This window comes from Perognathus longimembris, chromosome 4, assembly GCF_023159225.1.
Source record: "Perognathus longimembris pacificus isolate PPM17 chromosome 4, ASM2315922v1, whole genome shotgun sequence".
Classification (NCBI taxonomy): domain Eukaryota; kingdom Metazoa; phylum Chordata; class Mammalia; order Rodentia; family Heteromyidae; genus Perognathus; species Perognathus longimembris.
The window spans coordinates 23,304,190-23,316,952 of NC_063164.1; the positions used below are offsets into that span (position 1 = coordinate 23,304,190).

The window sequence follows — 12,763 nt, forward strand, 5'->3', positions numbered from 1 at the left end:
TTGCTACTTGAGTCTATATTTGTAAACAAGTTTTTAAAAAAGGAGCTACAAAAAGATTACAGAAAAACAATCATATAATTCATATAGTGTTAATATTTCAAAGGAAAAGATACCAAGTCTTGCTACAAATACTGGATTTTTTTAAACTGAGAAAGCTAAAAGGCTAGAGGAGTGGTGGAGTGATAAGAGTGCCGGCCAAGCAAGCAAGTCAAAGAAGGCCTTGAGTTAAAACCTTGGTAAGAGAAAAGTGAAGACTGGAAAAAGAAAAAGATATGGAATGTCAAAATAAATAAAAACTACAATTAGTATGCCAAATGCAGCCAACTTCCTGTTTATGTACAGTCTAAGAAGAATCATTTCTACAGTTAAATATCTTGCAATGAATTTGATAATAGACAACAATAATTCATGGGAGAGGGGGATAGGTGCTCTCCAGTAGCTCTTTTCACTCAAAGCTTGCTTTACCACTTGAGCCACAGCTCTACTCCTGGCTTTTTGCTCGTTAATTAGAGGTGGAAGTCTTACCCACTTTTCTGCCCTGTCTAGCTTCAAACTGTGATAGCCTGAGTAGCCAGGATTACAGGAATGAGCCACCAGTGCCCAGCCTGAACACTAATTCTGAACTCCAACTAAATGAAAGGCCCAAGAATTAATTTTCCCCATTAGTAGGCATATTGAAAATACTGTCCTCAAACACACTTTGGTCCAGGTCCAGGCTGGCTTTGAACCTCAATCCTCAGATCTCGGCCTCCTAAGTACCTAGGATTACAGGCTTGAGCCACCACTGGTGCCCAGCTTATATTTTTTTAAATAAGAATTCAAAGTTTAGCAAGGTCATTATTAACAGTTAATGGGAGACCACTGATATCAAGCTGCCTCGAGGCAATATTTTTCAAGCAATCAGTTGTTAGCATTTATCCCTTTAGTGAAAGACTGCCAAGTGCTACTCAAATGATTTAAACCTATTTTCTAAGGGCTGGACTAATTTATGCATTCTGCTTGTCAACAATCATCCCTACAAGTATTATAATGTAGTGGCAATAAAAACAAAGTAATTAAGTTTGTTGTCAAAGCACTAATAAATATGCTGCAGCAAGGATGCTGATTAAAATTATATTTAGAGATAGCACTTATAGAGCAAATTATATCTGTCCTCAAAAACCTACATCAATCTTAGCATTAATTTGAAACACCTGGAAATACATTGTAAATTACAAATAATTCTACAATTGTGCACATGCAAACAGGAATGCTATCATTGGTCTTAGATTTCAAAAATCTGTCTACTGTGTCCTGCTGTGTTTTTCCTTCATTTGATAGCAAAAAACTCATCTCCAGTTATTCTTCCTTTCTATTATAAACTCAAACAACCCCCTTAAAAAGTCTACATTGTTACCAATGTTATTTTATTTATGAAGTACTGAGGTTTGAACTCAGGGACCTATTCTTGCTATGCAAACAAGCAACTACTACTTGAGTCACTACTTCAGCTCTTCATGCTTCAGAATACTTTTCAGGGGATATCTTGTGTTTTCACTTTAACCAAAATCAGACCAAAATCCTCCTAACTAAGCCCCACATAGATCTGGGATTATAGCTATATACCTATACTTGTTTGTTGACATGGAGTCAGTCTCCTTTTTTGACCAGGCTGATTTCACATTGCATTCCTCCAAATCTCTACCTCCCAAGGAGCTGAGATTACAGCAGTGAGTCACTGTGCCTAGCTACCAATATTATTTTAAATCCAATGCTTAGTTTTTCCTCATTTATTTTCCTCATGTTATTTAAAGTTTAAAAGTAACTGAGATTACAGCAGTGAGTCACTGAGCCCAGCTACCAACATTATTTTAAATTCAATTCTTAGTCTTTCCTCATCTTATTTAAAATATGAGCAGCGTACCTCCTTTCTCCTTACAAACCTTTGTTCATTTCACTGCTAATACAAATATTCTTCCTAGTTTTCCTCTCATTTCACTGGACTCTCCATTTCAGTCCTCTTCTAATTCTTCTGCACTTCCCAAGCTCTCAGTCCCATTTCCTCTCCTCTCATACTCACTGTTTTGATTATCTCCATTTGGATTCATAACCTCAATCAAATGCCATTCACAAGATGATAACACCAAAGTTTGTATCTTAAGCCTGAACCTTTCCTCTAAATTCTTGACATCTCTCTTGAACGTCTAAATGGTATCTCAAGTTCAACATGTCTAATACATATTAACATGTCAATCAAGCCAATTCCATTCTTTCAACTGCTCAGGCTCAAAACTGAGTCACCTTTGATGTATCTATTGTATAACTGACTATCTGTACAATCAAAATCTATCTAGAATCTGACCATTTTTCATCTGCTCCCCTCTCCCTCACCTCCTCTCCCATTATAATCTAAATCAGTTCTCTTGCCTGGATTTACTCTGCCACTGTGTTCTACAAGCTACTCAGAGAGCATCCAAAATATGCCTTTTAAAACAATTCAGACTGGATGTTGATGGCTCATGCCTGTAGCTAGTGGAAAAGAAGAAATAAGTGGGAGAAAGGGAAAGTGGGGGAAAAAACAAGGGAGGGGCTAACAATGTTGGACAAGAAATGTACTCATTGCCTTATTTGTATAACTGCATCTTTTTTTTTTTCTTGCCAGTCCTGGGGCTTGAACTCAGGGCCTAAGCACTGTCCCTGGCTTCTTTTTGCTCAAGGCTAGCACTCTACCACTTGAGCCACAGCACCACTTCTGGCTATTTCTGTTTATGTGCTGCTGAGGAATCGAACCCAGGGCTTCATGTATGCTAGGCAAGCACTTTACAACTAGGCCATATTCCCAGCTTATTTATGTAACTGTAACCCCTCTGTACATCTCCTTTACAACAAAATAAAAGTAAATTTAAAGAAAGAAGAAATAAGGTGAATCAGCTCAGGTAAAAAGTTCAAGAGATCCTGTCTCAATCAACAGCGGGGTGTGAGGGTGCATGCCTATATAGCTACAGAAGCAAAGATTATCATTAGGATCACAGTACAGGACCACCTGAACAAAAAGTGAGAGCCTCTCTCAAAAACAGCCAGAATAGGACTGGAGGTATGTGGGGGTGAAGTGCTAGAGCATCAGAGTTTCATACTTTGGCAGCAAGTTTGGTAAGGTCTTGCTCAATTAAATCTACTCTGCCCATATGATCCAGGTTTCATGCTCCTCAGTATTTTCCCAAGCACAGAAACCTATACACAGATGTTAAAAACAGTCTTATAGTTACTAAAACTTGGAAGCAAGCAAGATGCCCTCCAACAGATGAATAAACCATGTTGCATCTAATAAATAGAATACTACTCAGCACTTAAAAGTCACCAAGAAATGAAAGAAACATAAATGTATATTACTGAGAAAAGCCAAGGTGAACATAAAAATAACTGCAAAATATTAACTAAAAAACAAAAGAAATGCTGATATCTACTGCTGATTTTCAAATTATTTACAAAAATTGTATAAGTAAAAAGTAATAAAATAGACAAAATTTAAATCAGTAAATCTCAATGAAGAATACATTAACATTTATTTTCCCATTATTATAACTCTTTTGCAGCTTCAAAATTATTCAAAACAAAAATTAAAAGATAAAAGATGTTTAAAATAAAAGAAAGTGAGAAGTCTTAATGAAAAGCAAATGATAGCTCATTCTAGTTTCTATCTAAGAAATTGTATGACAAGCAATCTCAGCTTTATTATTTTTGTTCTCATTATTAAGAACATAAATAAAATCAGACACAAGATGCATTATTTTCACTTGACACTTTACCTGTTTCGAGCAGGAGATTTCCCTGCATCCTCTTGAACAGAAACAAGTCTTGTGGAGAGAGCAGTATTTGAGGTGTCTGGATGAATCAAACTAGAAAGTAAGAAAATACTGAGATCATTGAGGACGGCAAAGGGCAAATCTAATCTCAGTGAGACTCTTGAGCGATTTTTTTGTGTGCCAGTAAAACTTAAAACTCTGGGCCTCACACTCTCAACTAGGCTCTCTCAATCCTATCTGGTGCTCCACCAGGCTATGCCTCCAATTGAACTTATTTTCGCTAGCTAACTAGAAATAAGTCTTGTGGCTTTTCCTGCCCAGACTTGTTTTAACCCATGATCTTCAAATTTCAGCCTCTTAAATAGGTTAACTGGAAATAAGACTCCCATGGACTTTCCTGCCTGGGCTGGTGTGAGCCATTGGCTTGACTAGTGATTTCTGCAGTACTTGTGTTCTCCTGTCTACTCCCACTCCTCTCTCTACTCTCAATGAAACCACCCTTGCAAAATTTATGCTCATCATTACCATTCTCTGAAAGGAAGATATACATTTTATGTAGTTCTGAACTTTATGTAAAAGAAATCTTAATTGACATTTAATTATGTGACTTTCTTTTCTATTCTACAGTACGTTAAAACTTTTGAGTGTAATTGTAAAAACATTTTACTTGTTTGATTATATAATATACTAACTCCTCACGCCCAGAAGAGATAGCTGAGAAAATGTCTCATTAGAAAAATGGTAGTTAAAACTCTAAGCCCTTTGACATGGCATATTTGATATTACACTTAAGAAAATTACTTAGCTAAACTAAATAAAACAACCAGAAACTGATGAACCAAGGATTCTAATCAAATAATTTCAAGTAACTTCAATGAAAAAGTTAGTGGCATCCTCCTCTACCAGCCAGTGCAAGAAAATATTTACATATACAGAAAGACAAGAAATGTCCCTTTGGAAAGAAAAAAATGTAATTTTATTTGGAATTATGAATACACATCTTATAAGCACTAGCATTCTCAAAGAAGACTACTGTAGGAATTACTAATCGCAGTGACTTCCATTATCTAATCCAATTGTTTTATCAATTTCAAGATAGTACACTCTCTGGGCTGGGGATATAGCCTAGTGGCAAGAGTGCCTGCCTCAGATACACGAGGCCCTAGGTTCGATTCCCCAGCACCACATATACAGAAAACGGCCAGAAGCGGCGCTGTGGCTCAAGTGGCAGAGTGCTAGCCTTGAGCGGGAAGAAGCCAGGGACAGTGCTCAGGCCCTGAGTCCAAGGCCCAGGACTGGCCAAAAAAAAAAAGATAGTACACTCTCAAGTGTACTTGTTTTGGTGTCAACAATAGAACAGTAATAAGAAAGGTAAAGTTTCCTCTCAAGGAAATTATATTCCAATTAGCTAATATCATTACTATCCATAAATATGTGTGATCCTTTTGTAGGGTGATTAAAGAAAAGGAGAAAATAGTGAATTTTCAGCTAACAATCCAAAGAAAATAAACACTCAAAAGTCACAAGACTATGAGTTTTTCTCCAATTAAATAAAATCATATCCATGACAGTACCTTTGCCAGGCTAAATCATCCTCTAAGAATATGTTCCGGCTGGCTTTTCTACTGCCAACAGGTGTTCGGGGCTCATTTGGATCAAGTACAGAGATGGAGCAAGCAGAATCTGAAAGAGCATTCAGGTCTTCCCCAATGGAGTTACTATCTGTAGAATGTGCATAACTTAAAGCTATTTTTCTACAGTATGTGCAAGCTCGAAGGTCCCCTAGGAGAAAAAAAGAAATAAATAATAATTAAAAGGTAGTATTAATATATTATTTAATAAAATATTTAAATCTTTGGGTTAATAAGTAACTAATAACAGAGAAATATCTTCAAAGACTACCAAACAAGGCATTTTAAAGAAGTGAGTTTATAATACTTTGACTGCCATAGTCTTACTATGGCAAATTCATCAAAGTATTCAAATTACCTGAGAACTTCAGACTTGCCAGCTCTGCAATCACTACAGCCAAATCCTTAAAATACAAGTGAACAGCTGGGAGCTCATAGTTATGCCTATAATTCTAGCTACTTATGAATGAGATCTGAGGACAGTGGTTCAAAGCCATCCCAGGCAAAAAAGTCCTGACCACTCAAAACCCAGAAGTGGTGCTATGGCTCAAAGCGGTAGAACTTTAGTCTTGAGCGAAAGAGCTAAAAGACAGCATCCAGACCCTGAGTTTAAGCTCCACAATGAACAGAAAAAAGAAAAAAACAGGTGAACCTCTCCTCTCTCTACTTACACACTGTGAGTGGAACCTATTAGTTCTGTTTCTTTGAAGAATCCTGACTAATAGAGATTTTGGTACTAAGTGTAGTTTTAAAGAAACATAACCTTAAGGGTTCTGCATTGGCTCATAGTTTTCTTATTTGATTAGCTATAAAAACACTAATGATGAATTCCAGTAGTGAGGAGACTATCAATAAGCTATGGTATTGTGAGGTAATAGACAACTATGTACTCCAAATCAAAAAACTGTAAGAAATGAGGTTCTGGATGACAATATATTTAATATCTTACAATATTTTTGTCAAACTAACAAATATATCATTAGCTAGCTGCTGCTAATCATACTTGGTCATACATAACAGGGGATTTACTTTGTAAGACCTGGTCACTGAACTCAGGAAGACAGATCTTGAAGCATAACCATGAAAAATAACTCTGAGGAAAGACTTAGCATGGCTGAAGAGCTTTGTTGTTGTTTAAAAAATTGAAGCAAGAGAGCGGAGTTCTAGTAGCTCACAGATAGAATCCTAGCTACTCAGGAGGCTGAGATCTGAAGATCAAAGTTCAAAGCCAGCCTGGCAGAAGAGTCTATGAGACTCTTAATCTCTTTAAGCACCAAAAAGCCAGAAGTAGAGCTTTGGCTCAAGCAGTGGAGCACTACCCTTCAGCATAAAAGCTCAGAGACAGCACCCAGGCCCTGAGTTCAGGCCTCAGGACCAGCACCAAAAAAGAAAAGTTATTAAGCAGTACAATACTGTCATATGATATCAAGTTAGCATTTTACAAAGAACACGGGGTCTAGGGTATGAAAAAGGGATGCAACATATGGGAATAACTAATGATAAAAAGTCTTTTAAAAGCTGTGGTCATAATCTGGGTGAAAGATGATAGGATTCTAAATTTATCAGTTTAGGTAAAAAAAATTAAGAAAAACTGAGTAAGAGCAAAAGATTTATGCAATAAAAAGAACATGAAAAGGATATTAATTCTGCTTGGGGGGGGGGGTTGAAAAATGTATCAGTGGTGCAGTGTTTGCCTAGCATACAAACACCCTAGCTTTGAACTACAGAACCAGCAAAAAAAAAAGTTAAAAACTGTCAGGCATGGTGGTTGATATATGCCTATATTCCCAGCACTCGGGAGGGTTGAAGTAAGAGATTGCAAGTTTGAGGCCAGCATGGGCTACACAGAATTCCAGACCACACTAGGCTATATAGCAAGATCCTGCCTGAAAAAAAAAAGTTCACTTTTGGGTTTATTTCTACCAACTCTGAATTCCTAAATCATTGTATAAAACTATACAATTGTTTACCTTTTCTTGTTTTAATAACTTGAATTTTCTATATTAAAAATACTTTACCTTCCTTATGAATGAGTAAAAGATCTTTACTTTGTAAACAAAAACTCATCTTATAAAAAATCTATCTTGTCTAATAACTTCTAATGCTGCTTTAGTTTTTGATAGTATAGGTGATATACTTTTACTCTAGTTATTTGTGAACACTACCATCTACAAAGTTCTAAAAAAAAAAAAAATTGTAGCTCCCTCCCTTTCCCTTTTTTGTTGTTGTTGTTGCTGGCCATGGGGCTTGAACTTAGGGCCTGGGTGCTGTCCCTGAGCCTCTCTGTGCTCAAGGCTAGCATTCTACCACTTGAGCAACAGCACACTTCCCACTTTTTCTGAGTAGTTTATTGGAGATACAAGTCTCACCGACTTTCCTGCCTGGGCTGACTTTGAACCACAATCCTTAGATCTCAGCCTCCTGAGTAGCTAGGATTACAGGCATGAGTCACGAGCGCACACAGCTTCCCTTCTCTTATATATGAAACACAGAATAAAAATTCATTCCATATTTTAGCAATAGTAAATTCTGCTATGACCACAGTTGTGCAGCTTTAGTGTGGTCTCACTTGTAATCCTTTGTGTAAATGCCCAAAAGCAGGGTTGCTGGATTTAGCCATTTTAGGGACCTCCACACTGCTTTCCAGAGTGGATGAACAAGTTTACACTCCCACTAACAGTGTAGTAGGGTTCCCTTTCGGCCACATCCCAGCCAGCATCTTGATAATGGTCATTCTAACTGGGGTGAGGTGGAATCTCAATGTTGTTTTGATTTGCATTTCTTTTATGGCCAGGGATATTGGGCACTTCATGTGGCAAATGAAATTCTCATTTCCTCTTCAGAGAAGTCTCTCTTTAAGTTTTTACCCTATTTATTAAGGGGGCAACTGTTTCTTTGAGGATTTGTTTTGGGGGGAATTAATTTTTTTAATTCTATGTACATTTTAGATATGAGGTCCTTGTCTGTTGTAGAGCCAGTGAAGATCTTCCAATCTTAGGGCTTTCTGTTTATTCTTGCTGTGCAGAAGCTCTGCGGTTTGATGAAATCCCATTTGTCCAATCTTTCTTAATGCCCCTCAGTAGGTGAATGGATCAAAAAAAATGTGGTACATATATACAATGGAGTTCTATGCTCCCATCAGAAAGAATAACATTGCCCGATTCATAAGAAAATGGAAAGACTTAGAAAAAATCATATTAAATAAAGTGATCCATACTCAAAGAAACATAAGAATCTATGGTTTCCTTCATTGGTAATAATTAGCACATGTCTAGGATAATCCTAGTGGAAGATCATAATAGCTCAATAGCTAGTACATATGAACACATAAATGATTCTAAGCAAAATGAACTCCAACTTATAGAAATAAGTGGTTTATCATTGCTGTTGTTATTTTCAACATACCATGTGAAATTATGCCTTTCTCTTTTGTCTTTCTTCCTCAGTTCCTCAGTGACATCAGCAGTGACTGATGTCACTGTAACTGATTTTGACACCCTGGGTATTGTATGTACATTTATCAGAACTAGGGAAGGGAAGGGGAACATCAAAATGGAGAGACAAAAGAGTAAAAGGCAAACCAATGCAACAGCAATACTTACAAGCAATACCAACTGTACAACTGGGGGGGAGGGCACTGAGGAGGGGAAAAGGTGGGAGAAGAACAAGGGAGGAGGTAACAAGTTGGATAAGAATCGTACTCACTGCCTTAGGTATGAAACTGTAACCCCTCTGTACATCACTTTGACAATAAATTAATTAATTTTTAAAAATAGATTAACATTGATCCTATGTTATACTGATTTTATGGTCATAGTCTATAAAAACTGTAGTACTATCAGTAAAATACATTACCTGTATAGCCCATAAATTTTCCAGGGATTTCTTGATTGCAGCAACGACTACAGAAGATCTGCCCACAGAGACGGCAATGGTGTCTGCGCCTAAAGGTTGTAAATTTTTCACTGCAGTCATAGCACTCTTTACATTGGCTATCTGGCATCCAGTATTGCTTAAGGTCACTGTCCTTTAAAGACAAAAGATGTGAAGAACTCTTGAAAATAGTGACTATTAAGTTACAATGGCAAATGAAATGTTAGATTTCATTTACAGAAAATAATGTGCTGATTCTAAGATACAAATGAAAGGCAAAAGGCAAAAATGACAAAGACAATTGGATATATTACCAGCCACAGGGTAATAAACTTTCCTTCAAGAGTTATTAAGCCATTTTCAGTGAGCATCCCCCAAAGAACTTAATAAGGAATCTCCCAATGCCTCTAGACAAACAGTACCTACCTGGCTTTTCCCCTCCATGATTTCCTTGAGGCGTTTTAATACTGTGCTGAGGCTTCGAAGCTGAACAGCGGTGCGAGGGTCATGACCTCCAAAGGTAGGTTCTGCTTTCCTTCTTGTGTCTGAGCCAAATTTTTAAAAAGTAATCTTATTAACAGTCCTAGTGTTTTCATAAAACATTGTATATAGGTGATATAGTATGCCTTATTGCTAGCCATACTGATGTTCTTCCAGCCAGTGAAAGGGATGGAAAGTTAAATGCTAAGAGGTTATTGAAAGTACTTATTATTATTATTATTTAAAATACTGTTTCACAAGCAAGTAAGGGATACTTAAGACAAGAACTGTCTGGGATGATTGATGGTTTTGAGGCCTGGGAAGGAGGATCACTTAAAGGGCCAAACTCATTAATGATTTACTGTACCCTTTGATCCCAACCAAGTAACCAAAGGATTGATAAAACCCTATTCCTACAGCTAGCTCTCTTCATCTTCTCAACCTTGCTGGCTACAAACTGGAAGGGATCTTTTATGCCTGAAATATCAATAAGAAACCAAATCTATCAATAATTTTTTTTTTAAATCCAAGCTCAGGGATGGGAATATGGTCTAGTAGCAAGAATGCTTGCCTCATATACATGAAGCCCTGGGTTCAATTCCTCAGCACCACATATATAGAAAAGGCCAGAAGTGGCACTGTGGCTCAAGTGGCAGAGTGCTAGCTTTGAGCAAAAAGAAGCCAGGGACAGTACTCAGGCCCTGAGTTCAAGCCCCAGGACTGGCAAAAAAAAAAAAAAGCTCAAATTTCAGCTTTGTGGCAAAAATGGGATATGCCAACCAACATCGTCACCTACTATTTCCTTATTTTAGATCAAAAAATACACTTCAAATGTCTATCTATTCCTAGTTCTACAACAGTGTTAAATGTAAAGGTAAAATGGAGGTGGTATAACAAAATAAAGTGAACATCCGATTAGTTTATACACGGTAATTAAATGTGATACAGATAAGTAGTTTCTACTTATCTGCAGTTTTACTTTCCAAACTTTCAACACCATCATCAACTGCAGACTAAAAATATTAGCATTTACCTTGATTTTTTTCAAGAGAAAGACTATATTCAGAAAACTTCTATTATTGTAGTATAGCTGTTTTTGTTCCTGGCTGTTGTTTAATCTTACTGTGCCTAATTCACAAATTAAATTTTATCACAAGTCTGTATTTACTAGAGTTTGATACTACCTGTGGTTTCAGACATTTACAAGGGAGACTCAGGTATCCTGCACAGAATACTATAAAACAGAAAATATCCCATCCTCAATCTGCCTCAACTCACCATTTCCAAGACTTGTATTAAGTGGCTTTGTTTTGGAAGAGTGGGAAAGAAAGAATTACAACAACAACAAAAATGAAAGGTTAATACCTATGCCCAAATTTATCAAGAACCATATTTAATTAGTAAAATAATTACTACCTCTAAACTGTACCTATTTTGGAAAACTTTTACATTTGTCTAGTTGTATCTTAATTTCAGCATATACACCAGCTATTTTGTTAGTCATATCTAAGTTTTTGAATGATTCAATTTTTCTTCAGTCTCAAATAATAAACTCTATGATTTGCAAATAGGAAACAGATGCAGCCAGGAGACGTAATTACAACAGCAGTACTCCCCTGTGCAGGTGATAATGAATTGTGAAGGCCCTTCCACTTAGTACTGAGGAATAAGAAAAAAGTATTAATAGAATCATCCACTGGAAAAGGATGAACAACAAAATCCATCCTTGCAACCATGAATGAAATCCATCCAAGAATGAAAATGAAAATCTGAGAGAAAAATCTGGTCTAGTTTCTTCTTCCAGGACAGCAAGTTTCTATTTTCCCCTAACTAAGCAAATAACCTTGGTTAGCTACTTCTCTTTCAAAACAAATGAGAAAACTACATGGATACTAGAAAATTAAATAACTTTCCTAAGGTTGGAGAGCTTGTAATCAGTCGTTTTGTGGTAAAAAAAAAAAAAAAAAAAAAAGCTTATAAGGCTCAAATGCTTCCACAGCAAAACCCAAATTCAAGTGGACATGACAGAGACAGTAAGGAATAGGGAAACAGCAGGCAGAGACTCCAAGCTCATCCAAGAAGATATTTAAATTCAAGTATAGCAAAGCACCAAAGGCAAAGTTTGGCAAGATGCCACCCCACAACCATTAAAAGATTAAATTTTAGTCTGATCCCTCCACCTTACATTTAAAGAAATTCTATGCCAAAGTCAGAGACTGCTGCTCTCTTTGACCCCATCTTCTTTCCTCTGTAGAACAAAGGAAAGCATATTATTTGAAAAACTAAACTCAAAACTCAGCAAAAAGCAGATGAAATTTAAAAAAAAAAAACACCAATTCTTAATTCAGCATAAGATTTACTCAAAGAGATTTCTAAACAAAATTGAGTCAGGTTTAACAGCTAAAGAGAGTTTACTGAGGTTAAAGATTATGGTGGAGATAAACTGAAATAAAAGGAAAGTTTGCGCCTCTCCCCCCCCCCCCCCCGCTTTTGCTCTTACGTTCACCGTCCTTCCCTTCCTCTTTTCCTCCTCCTCCTTGTTCCTCTCTTTCTCTCTCTCTCTCATATATCCATATACCCATCCCCCAGCTCTTTTTTCCAATTGGCATATGGGCTGAGGCTGACATGGGAGTAGTAGCAGAAACTCCTCTTCTGCTCAGTTTCATCTCTCCTTTCATTACACCAAGTTCAACAGCAATAAAATATCCTTTTGCCAATCACTATTTCTTATACCTATATTTCCCTGAAGGCCCTCATAGGAAAGACTGGCCAGACCAGACAGGATCTGAAGTACAGGGACGCCTGATTCTCCCTTCCCTTGATTTTCCTTTCCCTTCTATTACTCTTTTGCTGTCCTTTCTCTACCACCTTGAGCTGAGTAAACCACTCTACTGACTGTAACAGTCTAACGGAAATAAAATTTCATCTAGCATATGAACTAAGACATTGATCCCCAGCCCACACTCATGAGAAAAGCAGGAAAATGAATGAGATGAT

The 12,763-nt window shown here is 37.0% G+C and overlaps 2 protein-coding genes across 2 annotated transcripts in view; one reads left to right on the top strand and one right to left on the bottom strand.

The window, feature by feature from the left end:
- The window catches only part of Pikfyve (phosphoinositide kinase, FYVE-type zinc finger containing), a 73,375-nt gene that overhangs the window by 56,293 nt on the left and 4,319 nt on the right, over positions 1–12,763 (bottom strand). The window contains 4 exon segments of the mRNA XM_048344857.1: positions 3,786–3,875; positions 5,357–5,564; positions 9,269–9,440; positions 9,713–9,831. Of these exon segments, the coding sequence (XP_048200814.1) occupies positions 3,786–3,875; positions 5,357–5,564; positions 9,269–9,440; positions 9,713–9,831 (589 nt within the window).
- Idh1 (isocitrate dehydrogenase (NADP(+)) 1) overlaps positions 12,181–12,763 on the top strand; it is a 33,675-nt gene continuing 33,092 nt past the window's right edge. The window contains exon 1 of the mRNA XM_048344856.1: positions 12,181–12,185. The gene's annotated coding sequence lies outside the window, so the exon portion shown is untranslated. The remainder of the gene's footprint in view (positions 12,186–12,763) is intronic.